Source organism: Lampetra fluviatilis, chromosome 18 (assembly GCF_964198595.1).
Source record: "Lampetra fluviatilis chromosome 18, kcLamFluv1.1, whole genome shotgun sequence".
Lineage (NCBI taxonomy): Eukaryota > Metazoa > Chordata > Hyperoartia > Petromyzontiformes > Petromyzontidae > Lampetra > Lampetra fluviatilis.
The window spans coordinates 7,301,177-7,317,406 of record NC_136292.1 but is presented as its reverse complement, the minus strand read 5'-3'; the positions used below and the strand labels follow the sequence as shown (position 1 = coordinate 7,317,406).

Genomic DNA, 16,230 nt, shown 5'->3' with positions numbered 1-16,230 from the left:
TTGTATATGTTGAGCTTCCAGCTTGTAGGTGCTGAGCTTCCAGCTTGTAGACGTTGAGCTTCCAGCTTGTATATGTTGAGCTTCCAGCTTGTAGGTGCTGAGCTTCCAGCTTGTAGGTGCTGAGCTTCCAGCTTGTAGACGTTGAGCTTCCAGCTTGTATATGTTGAGCTTCCAGCTTGTAGGTGTTGAGCTTCCAGCTTGTAGACGTTGAGCTTCCAGCTTGTAGATGTTGAGCTTCCAGCTTGTAGATGTTGAGCTTCCAGCTTGTAGACGTGGAGCTTCCAGCTTGTAGATGTTGAGCTTCCAGCTTGTAGACGTTGAGCTTCCAGCTTGTAGATGTTGAGCTTCCAGCTTGTAGATGTTGAGCTTCCAGCTTGTAGATGTTGAGCTACCAGCTTGTAGACGTGGAGCTTCCAGCTTGTAGGTGTTGAGCTTCCAGCTTGTAGGTGTTGAGCTTCCAGCTTGTAGATGTTGAGCTTCCAGCTTGTAGATGTTGAGCTTCCAGCTTGTAGACGTGGAGCTTCCAGCTTGTAGATGTTGAGCTTCCAGCTTGTAGGTGTTGAGCTTCCAGCTTGTAGATGTTGAGCTTCCAGCTTGTAGGTGTTGAGCTTCCAGCTTGTAGATGTTGAGCTTCCAGCTTGTAGGTGTTGAGCTTCCAGCTTGTAGATGTTGAGCTTCCAGCTTGTAGGTGTTGAGCTTCCAGCTTGTAGATGTTGAGCTTCCAGCTTGTAGGTGTTGAGCTTCCAGCTTGTAGATGTTGAGCTTCCAGCTTGTAGGTGTTGAGCTTCCAGCTTGTAGATGTTGAGCTTCCAGCTTGTAGACGTGGAGCTTCCAGCTTGTAGATGTTGAGCTTCCAGCTTGTAGGTGTTGAGCTTCCAGCTTGTAGATGTTGAGCTTCCAGCTTGTAGGTGTTGAGCTTCCAGCTTGTAGATGTGGAGCTTCCAGCTTGTAGGTGTTGAGCTTCCAGCTTGAGACGTTGAGCTTCCAGCTTGAGACGTTGAGCTTCCAGCTTGAGACGTTGAGCTTCCAGCTTGAGACGTTGAGCTTCCAGCTTGAGACGTAGAGCTTCCCGCTTGTAGATGTTGAGCTTCCAGCTTGTAGACGTTGAGCTTCCAGCTTGAGACGTAGAGCTTCCAGCTTGAGACGTTGAGCTTCCAGCTTGAGACGTTGAGCTTCCAGCTTGAGATGTAGAGCTTCCCGCTTGTAGATGTTGAGCTTCCAACTTGTAGATGTTGAGCTTCCAGCTTGAGACGTTGAGCTTCAGCGTGTAGATGTTGAGCTTTCAGCTTGTAGACGTTGAGCTTTCAGCTTGTAGATGTTGAGCTTTCAGCTTGTAGACGTTGAGCTTCCCGCTTGTAGATGTTGAGCTTCCAGCTTGTAGACGTTGAGCTTTCAGCTTGTAGATGTTGAGCTTTCAGCTTGTAGATGTTGAGCTTTCAGCTTGTAGATGTTGAGCTTCCAGCTTGTAGATGTTGAGCTTCCAGCTTGTAGATGTTGAGCTTCCAGCTTGTAGATGTTGAGCTTCCAGCTTGTAGACGTGGAGCTTCCAGCTTGTAGGTGTTGAGCTTCCAGCTTGTAGACGTGGAGCTTCCAGCTTGTAGACGTGGAGCTTCCAGCTTGAGACGTAGAGCTTCCAGCTTGAGACGTTGAGCTTCCAGCTTGAGACGTTGAGCTTCCAGCTTGAGACGTTGAGCTTCCAGCTTGAGACGTTGAGCTTCCAGCTTGAGACGTTGAGCTTCCAGCTTGAGACGTAGAGCTTCCAGCTTGTAGATGTTGAGCTTCCAGCTTGTAGATGTTGAGCTTCCAGCTTGAGACGTTGAGCTTCCAGCTTGAGACGTAGAGCTTCCCGCTTGTAGATGTTGAGCTTCCAGCTTGTAGACGTTGAGCTTCCAGCTTGAGACGTAGAGCTTCCAGCTTGAGACGTTGAGCTTCCAGCTTGAGACGTTGAGCTTCCAGCTTGAGACGTAGAGCTTCCCGCTTGTAGATGTTGAGCTTCCAGCTTGTAGATGTTGAGCTTCCAGCTTGAGACGTTGAGCTTCAGCGTGTAGATGTTGAGCTTTCAGCTTGTAGATGTTGAGCTTCCAGCTTGTAGATGTTGAGCTTTCAGCTTGTAGACGTTGAGCTTTCAGCTTGTAGATGTTGAGCTTTCAGCTTGTAGAAGTTGAGCTTCCCGCTTGTAGATGTTGAGCTTTCAGCTTGTAGACGTTGAGCTTTCAGCTTGTAGATGTTGAGCTTTCAGCTTGTAGATGTTGAGCTTTCAGCTTGTAGATGTTGAGCTTCCAGCTTGTAGACGTTGAGCTTCCCGCTTGTAGATGTTGAGCTTCCCGCTTGTAGATGTTGAGCTTCCAGATGTTGAGCTTCCAGCTTGAGACGTTGAGCTTCCAGCTTGTAGATGTTGAGCTTCCAGCTTGAGACGTTGAGCTTCCAGCTTGTAGATGTTAAGCTTCCAGCTTGCAGATGTTGAGCTTCCAGCTTGAGACGTTGAGCTTCCAGCTTGTAGCTGTAGAGCTTCCAGCTTGTAGCTGTAGAGCTTCCAGCTTGTAGGTGTAGAGCTTCCAGCTTGTAGGTGTAGAGCTTCCCGCTTGTAGAATGCAGCGACCCCGGTCCCTCTCAGGGACCCGCCTTATATCCCTCTCTGGTCGTGGCCGCTCCGGCCTCGGCCCCGCCTGCCTTCACGAGCATTCTCGTTCCCTCTCTATCCTTCTCAAGAGCTCTCCCGGACACGTGATCACCCACTAGCCCCCCCCAATCTGGGGCCCCCTGTGTGGATACTCCGGATCACGTGTCTACGGGGTCAACCAGAGTGCCATGGCCCGGGGCAACCCTGCCCCTGGGCTGACACTCACCCACTCCCCCTCGGGGGAGCCCCCACCACACGCTGTGCGTGGTGCCCGCACTTTCCCAGTGCTCGCCGAGCCCCGCGAGGGCTGGCATTACACACAGCCACCCACATGGTGCTGTCCACGATGTAGGAACATCGAACGACACGGCCCTTCTGGGCCGGCACCATACAGTGACATCCCCGATGTCACTACACATGCACAAAAGTGCACATGTATAAAAAAAAAAAACATAGGGGAAAATATATGTGCATATCAACGAATAAAAAGATCCCCCGTATGGGGAATTGCTGCTAGCGAGCACGTACGAAGGCTGCCGTGGCACATGGGGGGTAAGGTAGCCATCTCCACACCCGGCCGCCTTTGTACCCGAGTGGCGATGTTTACACATTGAACTCGGTACTCATTTGACGCCGAGTCGACTGAGGAGGAAGCCCAGGACTGGTTCAGATATTCGTCACCAATGTTAGCCGTGAGCGGGAATCGAACTCTGGTCGCCGGGTTCGTAGCGCATCGCGCTCACCACCGCGCCACCGCTCTCCACACGCACACACACACGTGCACCTTCACGCTCGCCCACCCAGACAACTCCAGCCACGGGCACTGCACAAAGACCCACTACTTCCCACTCGTTGCACCATTACAGCTGGCCGGCTCGGCCGTGCTGTGACACGCATGCGCGTGTACCGAAGAGGAGGCTTAAATAAAAATATAATAAGTGCTTCGGCGGCGCTCCAGCTGTGATGCGGTCGCAGCTCAGGGGCATCATCACACTCGAGCGTGACAGCCGCTCGCTCGCGCGACGCATCCCGCGTCCTCCCGCGCGCGCCCTAAGTGCCGCACCGAGTGAGCTCTTAAGTGACTGCCGGAGAGACGTTACAGTGCCTTACTCACGCAAGGGGGGCTCGCGGGGTGTGGGGGTCTCGAGGGGTCTGGGGGGTCTTGAGGGGTCTGGGGGTTCTGGGGGTCTCGAGGGGTCTGGGTAGGACTGATGGGTAACTGTGCCACGAGTCGTAGGACACGTTGTTGGGAGTGTGCTGCCTTGGGAATGTGCTTTCGTGTCAGAGGAAAATAGTGATACCCGGAGAAAACCCAAGGTGCGTGCGAGAGGATACCACTCAAATGCCCACAAGGACGGGTTCATCAACCGACTTGCTGTACTGCCAACCTGGACATGATCCACCAAACCTCGTTTCCAAAGCGGCAGATCGCAGGCGAGCGCGCCACCTCGCCGTGCTGACACACACCGGGCCACCGCGGCGCTCGCAATACGGTCACCACCAGCGCTTCCCTTCCCACCGTGGGGAGAGAGCGAGTGAGCAAGAGAAAGGGAAGTGTGTGAAAGAGAGTGAGAGAGCGAGAGTGAGAGAGCGGGCGAGTGAGCGAGCGAGGGCAAGAGAGTGAGCGAGCGACAGTGACCGAGAGAGAGAACGCCAGTAAGAGAGTGACAGATTGAGACAGCGATAGCAAGAGATTGAGAGAGATAGAGAATGAGAGAAAGAGATTAAGAGAAAGTGAGAGATTGAAAGAGTGAGAGGGGAGAGCGAGCGAGAGAGTGAGAGAGAGCGAGAGATTGAGGAGAGCTCCGCGGCTTCAATCGCAGCGAGGTTCCCCCCCTCGGGGCTTTCTGATCATTACCGTCACAAGACTCCCCCACCTGCTGTCTGGGGTGTGACACATCTTACGGCTGGAAATATTAGAAAAAAAGTAATAACAAAATAAAGCGCCTAAATTTACACGCGATTCATCCTCTGCCCGTGCAGCATCACAATTTCCCGGTCGGATGACAACAATACGCGGGGCGCAGGGCCCTCCCCGGCCCGCGGTGGGGGCCCCCCCGTGGGATTTCTGTACAAATCGGCCTTTTTATTCTCACGCCGCGCCTCGCCAATCCTGACAGCGTAAGTGGCGAGCCATTATGTCGGCCCGACGCGTTTTTTTTTCTTTCACGCCGCGAAGGCGATCGTGACGCGGAGACCGAGAGGGGGTGGGCCGCTTCGTCGAGATGAGTTCGCGGGGCGTAGATTCAATCGCTCGCTCGGCCGAAATTAGGGTGCGCGTGCGCGCGCCGGAAAAACTCATTACAACGCGGCGAGGCAATCCGCACATTTAACTCCCGGAACGCCTCCGGAATCCGTCCAACGCCGACGACAAATTGCATTTCAGCCGGGCCTATTACATCCGCACCGTCTGACATCACAACGCGACCCAGCTCCACCCACCCTCTCCACAATATTCACCGTGCCCAAGTAAAAATAAACTTAACACTCTGTATATTCCGGTGAAGGCTGGCCGGGATGAGCGTCGACGTCTGCATTTCCTCTCGGTGACGGCAAAGGCGAATTCCGGTGATGATTTTTAATTAAGCCGCTATTCGTGATCTGCGACGAGTGGGAGCAGCGGCAGCTTGAGCCCTGTGATTAGGGATGTTCCGGTGGCATCCGCCCACCCCTTTCCGCCACCCCCCCCCCCCCCTCGTCAATGGCGTGCGAGGCATGAATCGCTCAGCAAGCGACAATGCCTTTGGGTTTCGTATTTTTTTATTTTATTTCTCCCGGTGGAGTCCCGTGACAAGGCCCTCCACTATTTTTACCAAAGGAACAGCTGTTCCCACAGCTCCACAAACAAGAAAATCCCAAGTTCAATTAGAGGGATCCGTTTGGCCTCCCTCGTGAGTGCAATGATTATCCCCCCTCTATCCCCCTGATGAGAGGAAATCCTCATTGCACAAGCGTACAGTTACATAATGATAATAACGATGTGAGGTTAGGATTCCGGCAGGAGAGGTGGAATCGAGATGCATCTTGAGGTCCCCAGTTCGACCCCTGGGCAGTGGCGGTGCTGGTTCCATACGGTGGACGGCGAGGATGTAACGCGCAGCCTCCAGGCGTCTCACGCTCACCACCGCCGTACAGGTGTCACGCTCGCCACTACTCGTGCAGGCGTCGCATCCGCCGTCAACCTACAGACATCACCACTCGCCCTCCACTGTCACAAGCGTTGCGCTCACCGGCAACCTGCAGCCGGACGGTGGCCTCAATGTCGCCCTGCATGGAGTTGGAGGCGGTGCACGAGTAGTCGCCCTCGTGCGAGGCGTCCACCTTCCGGAAGACAAGCGTGCCAGCCTCCTGTGCCACGCCGGGGGGTAGCGGTGCGCCGTGGCCTGCTCCCCGCATACACACGGGGACACACGGGGACACACGGGGACACGCGGTGGCACAGTGAAATGAGGACAAGCTGCCCTGATTGACACTGCGGTCTGTATTAACCAAAAAAATACTTTGCGCCGTCTGCTTCACAAAAAGATACCCGTAACGTCACCCCAAAGTGGAGTAGGCCGTTGTGTGCCAGCAACACGATCCAAATTTAGTCATTTGAAAAATCACCCTGGTTCTGCTTCCCCACCCCTCCATGCACCTCCCCCATGCCTCCCTGCACTTCTCCATCTTCCCCACATCTCCCAATTCCTTCCCCGTTCCTTCTCCATTCCTTCCCCGCTCAAACCCCGTGCCGAGTGGGCTCCGGAGAGGGTGGGGGGAGTGAGGGAGGGGGTACCAACCCTGTCTGCTCCACGTGATGACGGGCGGCTCACGGCCCGTAGCCGAGCAGTGGACGCTGCTGCTCTTCCCCAGCTCCAGGCACTGGTGCAGCTGCGGCGTCGGCGTGAACTTGAGGTTCGCTGGAACAGAACGAAAACTTAATAAATGGAATCGATCGCCGCGAGCGACGACGGCGTCTGCTCCCCCGCCTCTGGTGTGATCGCGAGTCTGAGATCGTAAACTCCCCAGGAGCCTCGTGGAATCCCACGCGCACATCTTAACGAAACGCGCCGAGACCATACACAAATGAATAAATAATCCGGGACGATATCCAACGGCTTCCCATTAAAACGCACGACTGCATCTGCATCCTATTAAAACACCGAATTACAGCGCAGAAAACTCACGTACGTGCACGCTTTAATTCAGCAGGGCCGTATTTTGAAATTAGTAATGGTCCTGTATTTATTTATGGGCCACGTTATGGCTACAACCGAAGGGCCCCCAGGGGCTGGAATTGAAGTGCTGATGTCATTTCAGGCAGGAATGCAAAACGTGGTTAAGCAAACGTTTAAGCGCAGTTATTTTACGCGATGCCTCACCAGACTAAACGCAGCCCACGCAAGCTTACAAAGACAAAGACCCCCCTATATAACATTTAACAGACAGTTGGGGCAAGTGCTGTTAGCGAGCACCTAATAAGGCCCGCACGACACACGAGGGGGTGGGTGGCCAGCAAAACGCCTGGCCACCTTCATCTCCCAAGTGCTGAATCGACCTATAGGAAGGCCTAGGACCGCTTCAGATATTTGCCACCATTATTGGTCGTGAGCGGGAATCAAACTCAGGTCGCCGAGTTCGTAGCGCAGTGCACTAGCCACTGTACGACCGCTCCCCACTGCACTCAAACGCAAAGACACACACACGTACTGGCTGTGTTAGTGTCCAACAGTTTCTATGGCCACAAACTGAAGTTGACTGCATGGGTCAGAGAGCTGAACTTGAACAAAGGATGCTGGGAATTCCACGGCGGGATAGGCTGAGCAACTTGGAGATTCAGAGTATGACACGGGAAGAACGTGGTGGAAGCACGTAATCAGCAAAGTGGAGGCTGTGTAGGGTGGAGAAGAAGGGCAATTGATCGAGACGGGCATTGCAATGATACCCAGAGGTCACCGACCAATGGGAATAGAAGACAAAGCCAGACGGTAGTGGCGGCGATGAGACTAAGTACGGTCCATGGAGGTCGAGCGCCAACTTTGCAACAACTCGAGGATCGACGAGAAGGAAGCATCGGCGAGGTGTTGGACGCGACAGGCCGACGGCGTTAGATGCGACGACATCTTGACCTTGACAGTGTGGATACAGGGCCGTGCTCTGAGAGAGTGCACGCGTGTGTGTGCTCACAGTGAAGGCAACAATTAACGCACGGCGGCGCGTGAAGCGCTTCGTGCGAAGGCGCGAAAGATCCCGCAATCGAGCGCTCTCTGTGGTGGGGTGTCAACGCTCGACCCTCGCGTCAGGGCGCGGGGATCATTAATCAGCCATTGAAGGGTGCGTCAGACTCGTCGAGCGACGGCCAGGAAGCTTTTAACGATCACGTCCACGACCGCAGTGTGCGCACGCCACTCTCCGTGGCCGCGCGGCACAATAGCACAACGCGCAGCGCAGGCATCTTAATAGAAACGCAAACACCCCGGTAAAGTTACAGGCACCCCCCCCCGCCCTGCCCGGGGAGGGCCGGTGGGCGTCTTCTACCCACGATGATTAATCTGCCCCTCTACATCCAATTAACTCTGCCTGGCCAATGACCTCGGATGAGCTGAGCACGGAGGCACGATGAGGGGACACTGAATCACCTGCGCTTCTGGTGACCTATTCAATCACAGTGTGAAAAAGGTCAAGAGGTCACCACGACCGGCGCCGGTGACGACCGCCACGACTTGCCATCGCGCTTACTTCCGCGTGCGTGCAAATCCTATTGGGGAAATTACGCCGGTTTTTATGCCGGGCGTAATTTAGTGACTTAGTGACGCGGTTGACGAAGTGGCAATCGCTTTTTCCCAAGCCCGCATTCATCCACACGCCCAGCCTCCCGCAAGGCCCGCTTGCTCGATACGATGCCGAGACGTCGCGAAGTTGCCGCCCCTGCTGCAGGCCGCTACGTCAGGGCCATCGGGTTTTAGGAGCCTGGATAATTAAGCCGGGCTGAGTCACACAGCGGGATAATCTTTCGCGTCGCGGCGGTTTAAATTAGCTGAGCGGCGATGCGCACGAGTGGCAGCACCTCCCGTATTTCCCTTGCAATTCGAAGGAGCCACATCCTCAATCGACCGCACACAGAAAACCAAACGGCTTCTCCCAATAAGGTGACCCCTCGGCTACTTTAACGATTATAAAATAATTATCTTAAGAAACGATCGGAAGCGAACGGCAACAATAAAAGACGACGATCGTGGACGGCATGCTGGAAGCGCTATGAGGAAGAGCAGCAGCTGGATGGGGGATAGGATCTGAAGAGCAATAGCGACACCGGAGGCGGGAAAAGCGAGAGGGGGGGGGGGGCGGCCGATCGAATCGGATGGAGGGGGGCCTCGTGATGGCCACAACGGGAACTATTCCGGAAAAAGACGAGATAAGACGATGACAAAGATCGATAACAAGTGACGAGTTCGGGGGAAAAAATTCCACGCAAGCGCACGGCGAGCGACCGTCGCCGCACCGCAACGTTCCGGCACTCACGGCCGACCGTGCACGAGCGCTGCGGCCCAAGGCACAGCCCGATGGGAGATTAATTGAGACGGAACAGGTTCTGGAAATGAGGCGAGAAGACAAACGAGGGTGGGAGGGGGCAGACGGGTGGGCGGTAGGGAGGGGACGTGCGCTGGCAGGCGAGGAGCGGAGGGAGGGAGTGGATTTGCGTGCGCGGCCCGGTAACCCAACACGCGGGAACTCGGGTGCGGAAAAACCTGTTCGTCCCACCTGCGCCGCCACAGTGGCGGTGGCAGGCACACAATAGCCGCCGCCTTCGGCCTGCGTGCCGGACAAGCGGAGCGGGCGCCTCGCGCGGACAAAGCGGCCAGGGCGGGGAGACGTATCGCCACGTCTCATTTTGATGGAGACTCCTCGCACGTGAAAGCGCTCGCCCCGCTCGAGAGACCCCCACCCCCCAAGCCTTATTGACCATTTAACGGAGAAACAAAATGAGCCGCCCCGAGCTATTTTCACTCGTTTGTCGTCGTCTCAGCTCATTTCCGCAGCTTGACCTCTTCTTTCCCCCACTTTTCAAATTCCTTCACAAACTAAAAATAAATGCACGGTGTTTGTGTTAGGTGGGTTTAAAAGGGCTGACAGATTGCTCACGGCGGCCGGGCGGTTGGCCGGTTGGTTGCTGTGTGTGTGCTTGCCAGGTGGTTGACTGGATGCCCAATTGACAGCTTGCCGTTGCAGCTTTGAGAAGACCGGGGTCGGTGAAAGCCCAAGACCAAACCGTTTCCGATAGACCAAGTTGTATTTAGTAGACCGAGCTTTAGGCAGCCTTGTGGAATTATCCACTACCTGGTAAGCGAGAGGGTTGGCTGGTGAGGAGTGAGTGATGTGGCTGCCCTGGTAAAGGTTGAGTAACAGGGCTACTCCGGTGAGGAGTGAGTGAGCCAGCGACGTGGCTGCCGTGGTGAGATGTGAGTGCCAGGGCTGCCCCGGTGAGGAGTGAGTGAGCGAGTGAGCGAGTGAACGAACGACGTGGCTGCCGTGGTGACGAGCGGGCGAACGACGGGACCGCTGAGATGCCACGGCGGGCCTCCCCGTGCGCGGGGCCTCACCGAGCACGTGCACGCGCGCCGCCCTGGTGATGGAGCCGGCGGCGGTGCTGCTGTTGCAGGTGTACACGGTGCCGTCGTACACCTCCACCGCGTTGATCCGCAGCGTGCCGTTGGGGAACACCTCGAACCGCCCGTCCTGCTGCACGGACGCACACGCGGCGCAAACCGCACGCGCGCGTCACCGCCGCAAGCGGAGCAGACAACACGCGCGGCACAAACCGCACTTGGCACAACCGCGTCGGGCCGTCCGACGCCGTGGACGCTAACGGGTTTCCTTGCCCGCGAGAGCGGCGAGTGGCTGGCGCCTGTTTCACGCCGGAGACACTTTGTTTTTACCGTTTTACAAATGTTTGTGGGATGTTGACCCCATTTTAATGAACGACGAAACGACCGTGAAGTTCCAATTTAAACCTTTAAACAAGATCAGCGACTGTGCGGTTTATTTGGACAATGAAAGCGCCAGTATTGTATTTGTTTTGTTATCCGACAGAGAATGTTCCTGCTTGTCGATGCTGTCTCGAAGGAATTCTACTCGTCTGTGCGTCTGTCCACCTGCGTGTCTCACAGTTGATTTGTCCACCTTGTTAGCGACATGTCCCACAATCTGTCTATATGCCAACGTGTGTCCATGTGTCTGTCTGACAAAATTTCGGTCAAACTTTGTCTATTCATCTGTCTCCGCCTCTGGCTCAATCCATCCGGTCTACATACTTCTCGGCGATTTCCATTCCACTGGCGGACGAAGGCCTCTCCACGTAATGCCAGTCGCGGGGAGGATTGTTAAAGTCGTACTTAATGAGCGAGTTACAAATTCTACAGCGTTCTCCTCATGTGGGCCAACCCCGCATCACCCTGTGTCACAACCCCCCCACGTCGCGCCCCTGAGAGGAATGAGGAGAGTGGCGCTCGTACCACTGAGATATCGAAGTTGTTCTTGTACCAGGCGACGTGTGGGGTCGGCGTGGCGTTGGTGGAGCAGTGCAGGAATCCCGGCTGGCCCTCCTGCAGGGCGCTGTCCACCGGCGGCATCACCCACACTGGCACGGCTGGGGGGGTTGGCGGATCATGCAGAGATTGTGGTGTGCGTGTGAACTTTCCCCTCTAATCCGCATTGCTGCCCGACGATCAAGGGTCTCAAGCGTTTAGGGCTTTAGGGCTTTGACCAACGTGATTGGTTCTCGAGGGTGAATCTCTCACAGCAAAGTAGCTTTAGATTGAAGTTTCATTCGCATCATCTCATCCCGCACTCCCCTTAGCAACAGAGCTCGTGCATAAACGCTCTCCGGCCCAATTTAAAGATCGTTAAGACTTCGAACGTCGCTCGCTCACGCACACGCCGGCTGCGCACGTACTCGCCACGGAGATGGTGACCTCCTGCTGCCGGCGCCCGGCCTTGTTCTCGGCGACGCACTGGTACGTGCCGGAATCGCCGGCACGCGCCGGGTCCAGCCGCAGCTCGCCGGCGTCGGTGACGTGCACGCGACCCCCGCCGTCACGGCCCGCGCCGATCCTCGCGCCGTCGCGCTCCCACCACACGGCCGGCGGGGGCTGCCCCGGCACAGGGCCGCACTGCACGCGCCGCGACGCGCCCTCCTGCACCGCCACCGCATCCAGCGACACCAGATCGCCGATGTCTGGCGTGGGGCAGGGCGGCGGGAAACACCCGACGGGCAAAACTGTGAGCCTCACGTCGTCGTCGTCGTCATTCAATCCCACTGATGGATGAAGGCCTCGCCAAGCCGTCGCCAGTTCTCACGGGTCCTGCGATGTACCAACACGCCTGGCAGCCGCACTCACACTGAACGGATTTGAATCTCATTCACAGTCACGCCGGGCATCTGTGGCCTATGATCAGGCCTTCGGAGCAGTGTAAATTGGCGCAGTCATACGAGCCCTGACATACCGAGGTCTCAATTAAAATAACATTTAGAAATTGACGGCATGAAGTACCGAAATACACATGCAGAGGGGAGTCAGATAGTGTGACGCGCTTTCGTCAGATATTCACAGCCGTGCACGGGGCACACGGTGCAAGCTGTCACCACTGCCGCATGGACCGCGGCTGTGAGTGATCAGCGTCGTGAATGGAGTAAGCGCGGCGAGCGCAGCCAATGCCGTGAGCGCAGCCAATGCGGTGAGCATGGTGAGGACGGTTAGACCGTGCGTGCGTTGAATGCGGCGAGTGTAGCGATCGAAGTGAGAATGCCGAGTTTGGGGAGCGCAGTCAAAACTACGAGTCTGGTGAGCGTGGGGAGACTGGTGAGTGTGGTGAGCACAGTGGGACCGCTGAGTGTGGTGAGTGCGGTTAGTGTAATGAGCATGGCGAGTGCGGTGGGACCGGCGAGTGCACCGAGTGCGGTGCCGCTGACGCGGCTGTGCGAGCCTCACAGGCCAGCGCCAGCGTGGCCTCGGCGGAGGCCTCCTTCCCGCGCGCCCCCCGCGCCACGCAGCGGTACGCGCCCACGTTGCGCTGCTTCACTTGCGAGATGAGCAGCGAGCCGTTGGGGAAGATCGTGGTCCTGAAGGGCGGCACGGAGAGAGGACGCGGTGAGCTCGGTTACACTCGATCGATCGCGCCGCGCGTTCAACACGCACGTGGGGAGGGTGGGGGGGGTGTACATGAAGGGAGAGAAGTAATGGAAAAGATCATTTTACATAAGATACTTACAAGGTCCCTGCCACTGTTCAGACCCAAGACCTTGCTGTTCTCCTCTGTCGTCTAGAGCGTACACGTGGCTCACTGCTTCAGTGCAGCGTCTGGGCGCCGCTACGTAACTCCGCGTCGTGTTGCAATGTGTATGGTTGGTGGGTCGTGCAAACTTCCTGCTCATCTGCAAGGTGGCCAGCGGGTGGCAGGAGAGCAAATGTGTTTGCGAACCCATCCGTAAAGCAGAGCTGCTAAAGCAGAGTGTTTATCCCTTCCGTATGGTGGTGGATTTCCTCCCACGCGAAGCAAAGCACTCGTTATTTAGGTATGAGTTGGCCAAAGTGGCTCAGCGGTCAGAGCGTTAAGCTGGCACCGTTGAGATCCTGGGTTCAAATCCAGGTTCCAGCTGCCCGTGGTTAAATCCGTGTTCTCAAGTATTGATTGGTCTCAGTTCGGTCACCCAACGACTGCACAAAACAAACCCTGATCGCATTAAATTTGGTTCTGCACTGAATGTGGCTAATTCCCAGCCGAGATTTTAAATTAACATCGAGTTGGCGGTCACACGATGAGTATTACTGTCAGTGGCAAAGCACGTGGGAATGGGCTGCCCCGTGCGGTGCAGACCAGAGGTCATGTGAAGGAATCTCAGGGGGCTCGGCGAGTTTTGCTTCCACGAGCGGTCCCTGTAACACGCCGGCTCACACGGCTCTCTGAGCGGTCCCTGTAACACGCCGGCTCACACGGCTCTCTGAGTGGTCCCTGTAACACGCCGGCTCACACGGCTCTCTGAGTGGTCCCTGTAACACGCCGGCTCACACGGCTCTCCGAACAGTCCCTGTAACACGCCGGCTCACACGGCTCTCTGAGTGGTCCCTGTAACACGCCGGCTCACACGGCTCTCCGAGTGGTCCCTGTAACACGCCGGCTCACACGGCTCTCAGAGTGGTCCCTGTAACACGCCGGCTCACACGGTTCTCAGAGTGGTCCCTGTAACACACCGGCTCACACGGCTCTCCGAGTGGTCCCTGTAACACGCCGGCTCACACGGCTCTCCGAACAGTCCCTGTAACACGCCGGCTCACACGGCTCTCTGAGTGGTCCCTGTAACATGCCGGCTCACACGGCTCTTTGAGTGGTCCCTGTAACACGCCGGCTCACACAGCTCTCAGAGTGGTCCCTGTAACACACCGGCTCACACGGCTCTCCGAGTGGTCCCTGTAACACGCCGGCTCACACGGCTCTCCGAACAGTCCCTGTAACACGCCGGCTCACACGGCTCTCTGAGTGGTCCCTGTAACACGCCGGCTCACACGGCTCTTTGAGTGGTCCCTGTAACACTCCGGCTCACACGGCTCTCCGAACAGTCCCTGTAACACGCCGGCTCACACGGCTCTCTGAGTGGTCCCTGTAACACGCCGGCTCACACGGCTCTCCGAGTGGTCCCTGTAACACGCCGGCTCACACGGCTCTCAGAGTGGTCCCTGTAACACGCCGGCTCACACGGCTCTCAGAGTGGTCCCTGTAACACACCGGCTCACACGGCTCTCCGAGTGGTCCCTGTAACACGCCGGCTCACACGGCTCTCCGAACAGTCCCTGTAACACGCCGGCTCACACGGCTCTCTGAGTGGTCCCTGTAACATGCCGGCTCACACGGCTCTTTGAGTGGTCCCTGTAACACTCCGGCTCACACGGCTCTCCGAGTGGTCCCTGTAACACGCCGGCTCACACGGCTCTCAGAGTGGTCCCTGTAACACACCGGCTCACACGGCTCTCCGAGTGGTCCCTGTAACACGCCGGCTCACACGGCTCTCCGAACAGTCCCTGTAACACGCCGGCTCACACGGCTCTCTGAGTGGTCCCTGTAACACGCCGGCTCACACGGCTCTTTGAGTGGTCCCTGTAACACTCCGGCTCACACGGCTCTCCGAGTGGTCCCTGTAACACGCCGGCTCGCACGGCTCTCCGAGTGGGATCTCGCATCTCGAGACGCGACACAAACAGCACGATCGCGATCACGTTGAGGATTTTTTTTTTTCTGCGTTGAACTACGTGCCAATTATCGTTGTTGCAGCTCACAATTCTCACAACCATTTTTAGCGATGAAAATAGACGTAGCGTTCCTCTTCAAATTGCGTCAAACATTATCAAAACAAGATCCAGGAATTTGGGAAGTCAATAATACTGGCTGCGAAACCTCCGTGAATATTAACAATTGTTATTATTACTACGGTAATGACTCCTGACCGAGGCAGCGCTGGGCTTCTCACCGGGGCTTGTTGGTGATGGGCTCGCCGTTGAAGTACCAGGCGAGCGTGGGGGGCGGGTCGGCCGTGAACTGGCAGTGGAAGAAGGCCGCCTCGTTCCGACTCACCACCTGGTCCACCGGCTGGACAACCAAGCGAGGGACCGACACGTCTGGGGGGGGGGGGGGCGGAGAGCGGGGAGGCACGGTCAAGAGGACGTGGCGTCGCCTGTGTCAACACGGTTGGCTACGTACGGTGGGAAACGAGTTCAACATACATACATTGATACGACGTGCGATGTGCACGAGCGAGGGTGCAGTTTCGGATGTAAACACATTCAGGATTTTTTGGAGCTCTTTGGATCATTTACGGTTTAACCGTCGTCTTCGCATTGACAAAGGTAATGCCACCCAACGCCACGTAATGCTGGAAAGGCACTGAAGTGACGCATCATGCGATGTGTCACGTGACCAATGCGATGGCAGTGTAATGCGGAAAAGCCACATTACTATGGCGGGGTCCGGGACGACCACTGGTAACATGCCGGGCGGCCGACACGCCATAGCTCACGGCGAGCCGACTTGCAGCGAGTGATGGGCCCCATCCCATCTCGTGGAATAATTATTTCTTTCAAATCAATTGAATGATGTAATGCGTCTGGAAATTGGAATTCCCATCGCAAACCCATCTGTGTCAACGTAATTGTTGAGGAATGCAAAGCGTCGGGGGCGCCGATCGATGCCAAGGTCATAATTTCTGTCAATAAAATACCTGGCACTAATTCCCCAGCCTCCAATCCCATTGCAGCCCGTGCGCTCGGAAGGATAATTAAAGCGCGGAGGCGCTGCGACTGCATATTGTAATGAGGTGCCACGCGCGAGCAGCAAGGGCGATGAATGGGGACGGAAGCAGTCCTACGAGGGCTGCCACTCCAACGCGCCCAAGAGCCTCTCATTAGCCTGTTCGTGGGCACAGCAAGCACACGAGCCAACGGGTCTCGCACACCGGTATCCCGCCGGGTAACGGGTCCGGAATAGAGGTTCATCATCGATCATTATGGGGCCTGGCCGACGTGGCCCAGCGGCAGCGCGTCCGCTCGCTTGTTGCAGAGGTTTGCGGTTCGAACCTAGTGGCA

The 16,230-nt window shown here is 56.4% G+C and overlaps 1 protein-coding gene across 1 annotated transcript in view; it reads right to left on the bottom strand.

The window, feature by feature from the left end:
* PTK7 (protein tyrosine kinase 7 (inactive)) overlaps positions 1-16,230 on the bottom strand; it is a 95,184-nt gene that overhangs the window by 32,423 nt on the left and 46,531 nt on the right. Inside the window, exons 5-11 of the mRNA XM_078864476.1 lie at positions 15,120-15,267; positions 12,589-12,719; positions 11,553-11,834; positions 11,113-11,246; positions 10,201-10,339; positions 6,400-6,519; positions 5,851-6,003 (exon numbers count right to left, since the gene is read on the bottom strand). Of these exons, the coding sequence (XP_078720602.1) occupies positions 5,851-6,003; positions 6,400-6,519; positions 10,201-10,339; positions 11,113-11,246; positions 11,553-11,834; positions 12,589-12,719; positions 15,120-15,267 (1,107 nt within the window). The remainder of the gene's footprint in view (positions 1-5,850; positions 6,004-6,399; positions 6,520-10,200; positions 10,340-11,112; positions 11,247-11,552; positions 11,835-12,588; positions 12,720-15,119; positions 15,268-16,230) is intronic.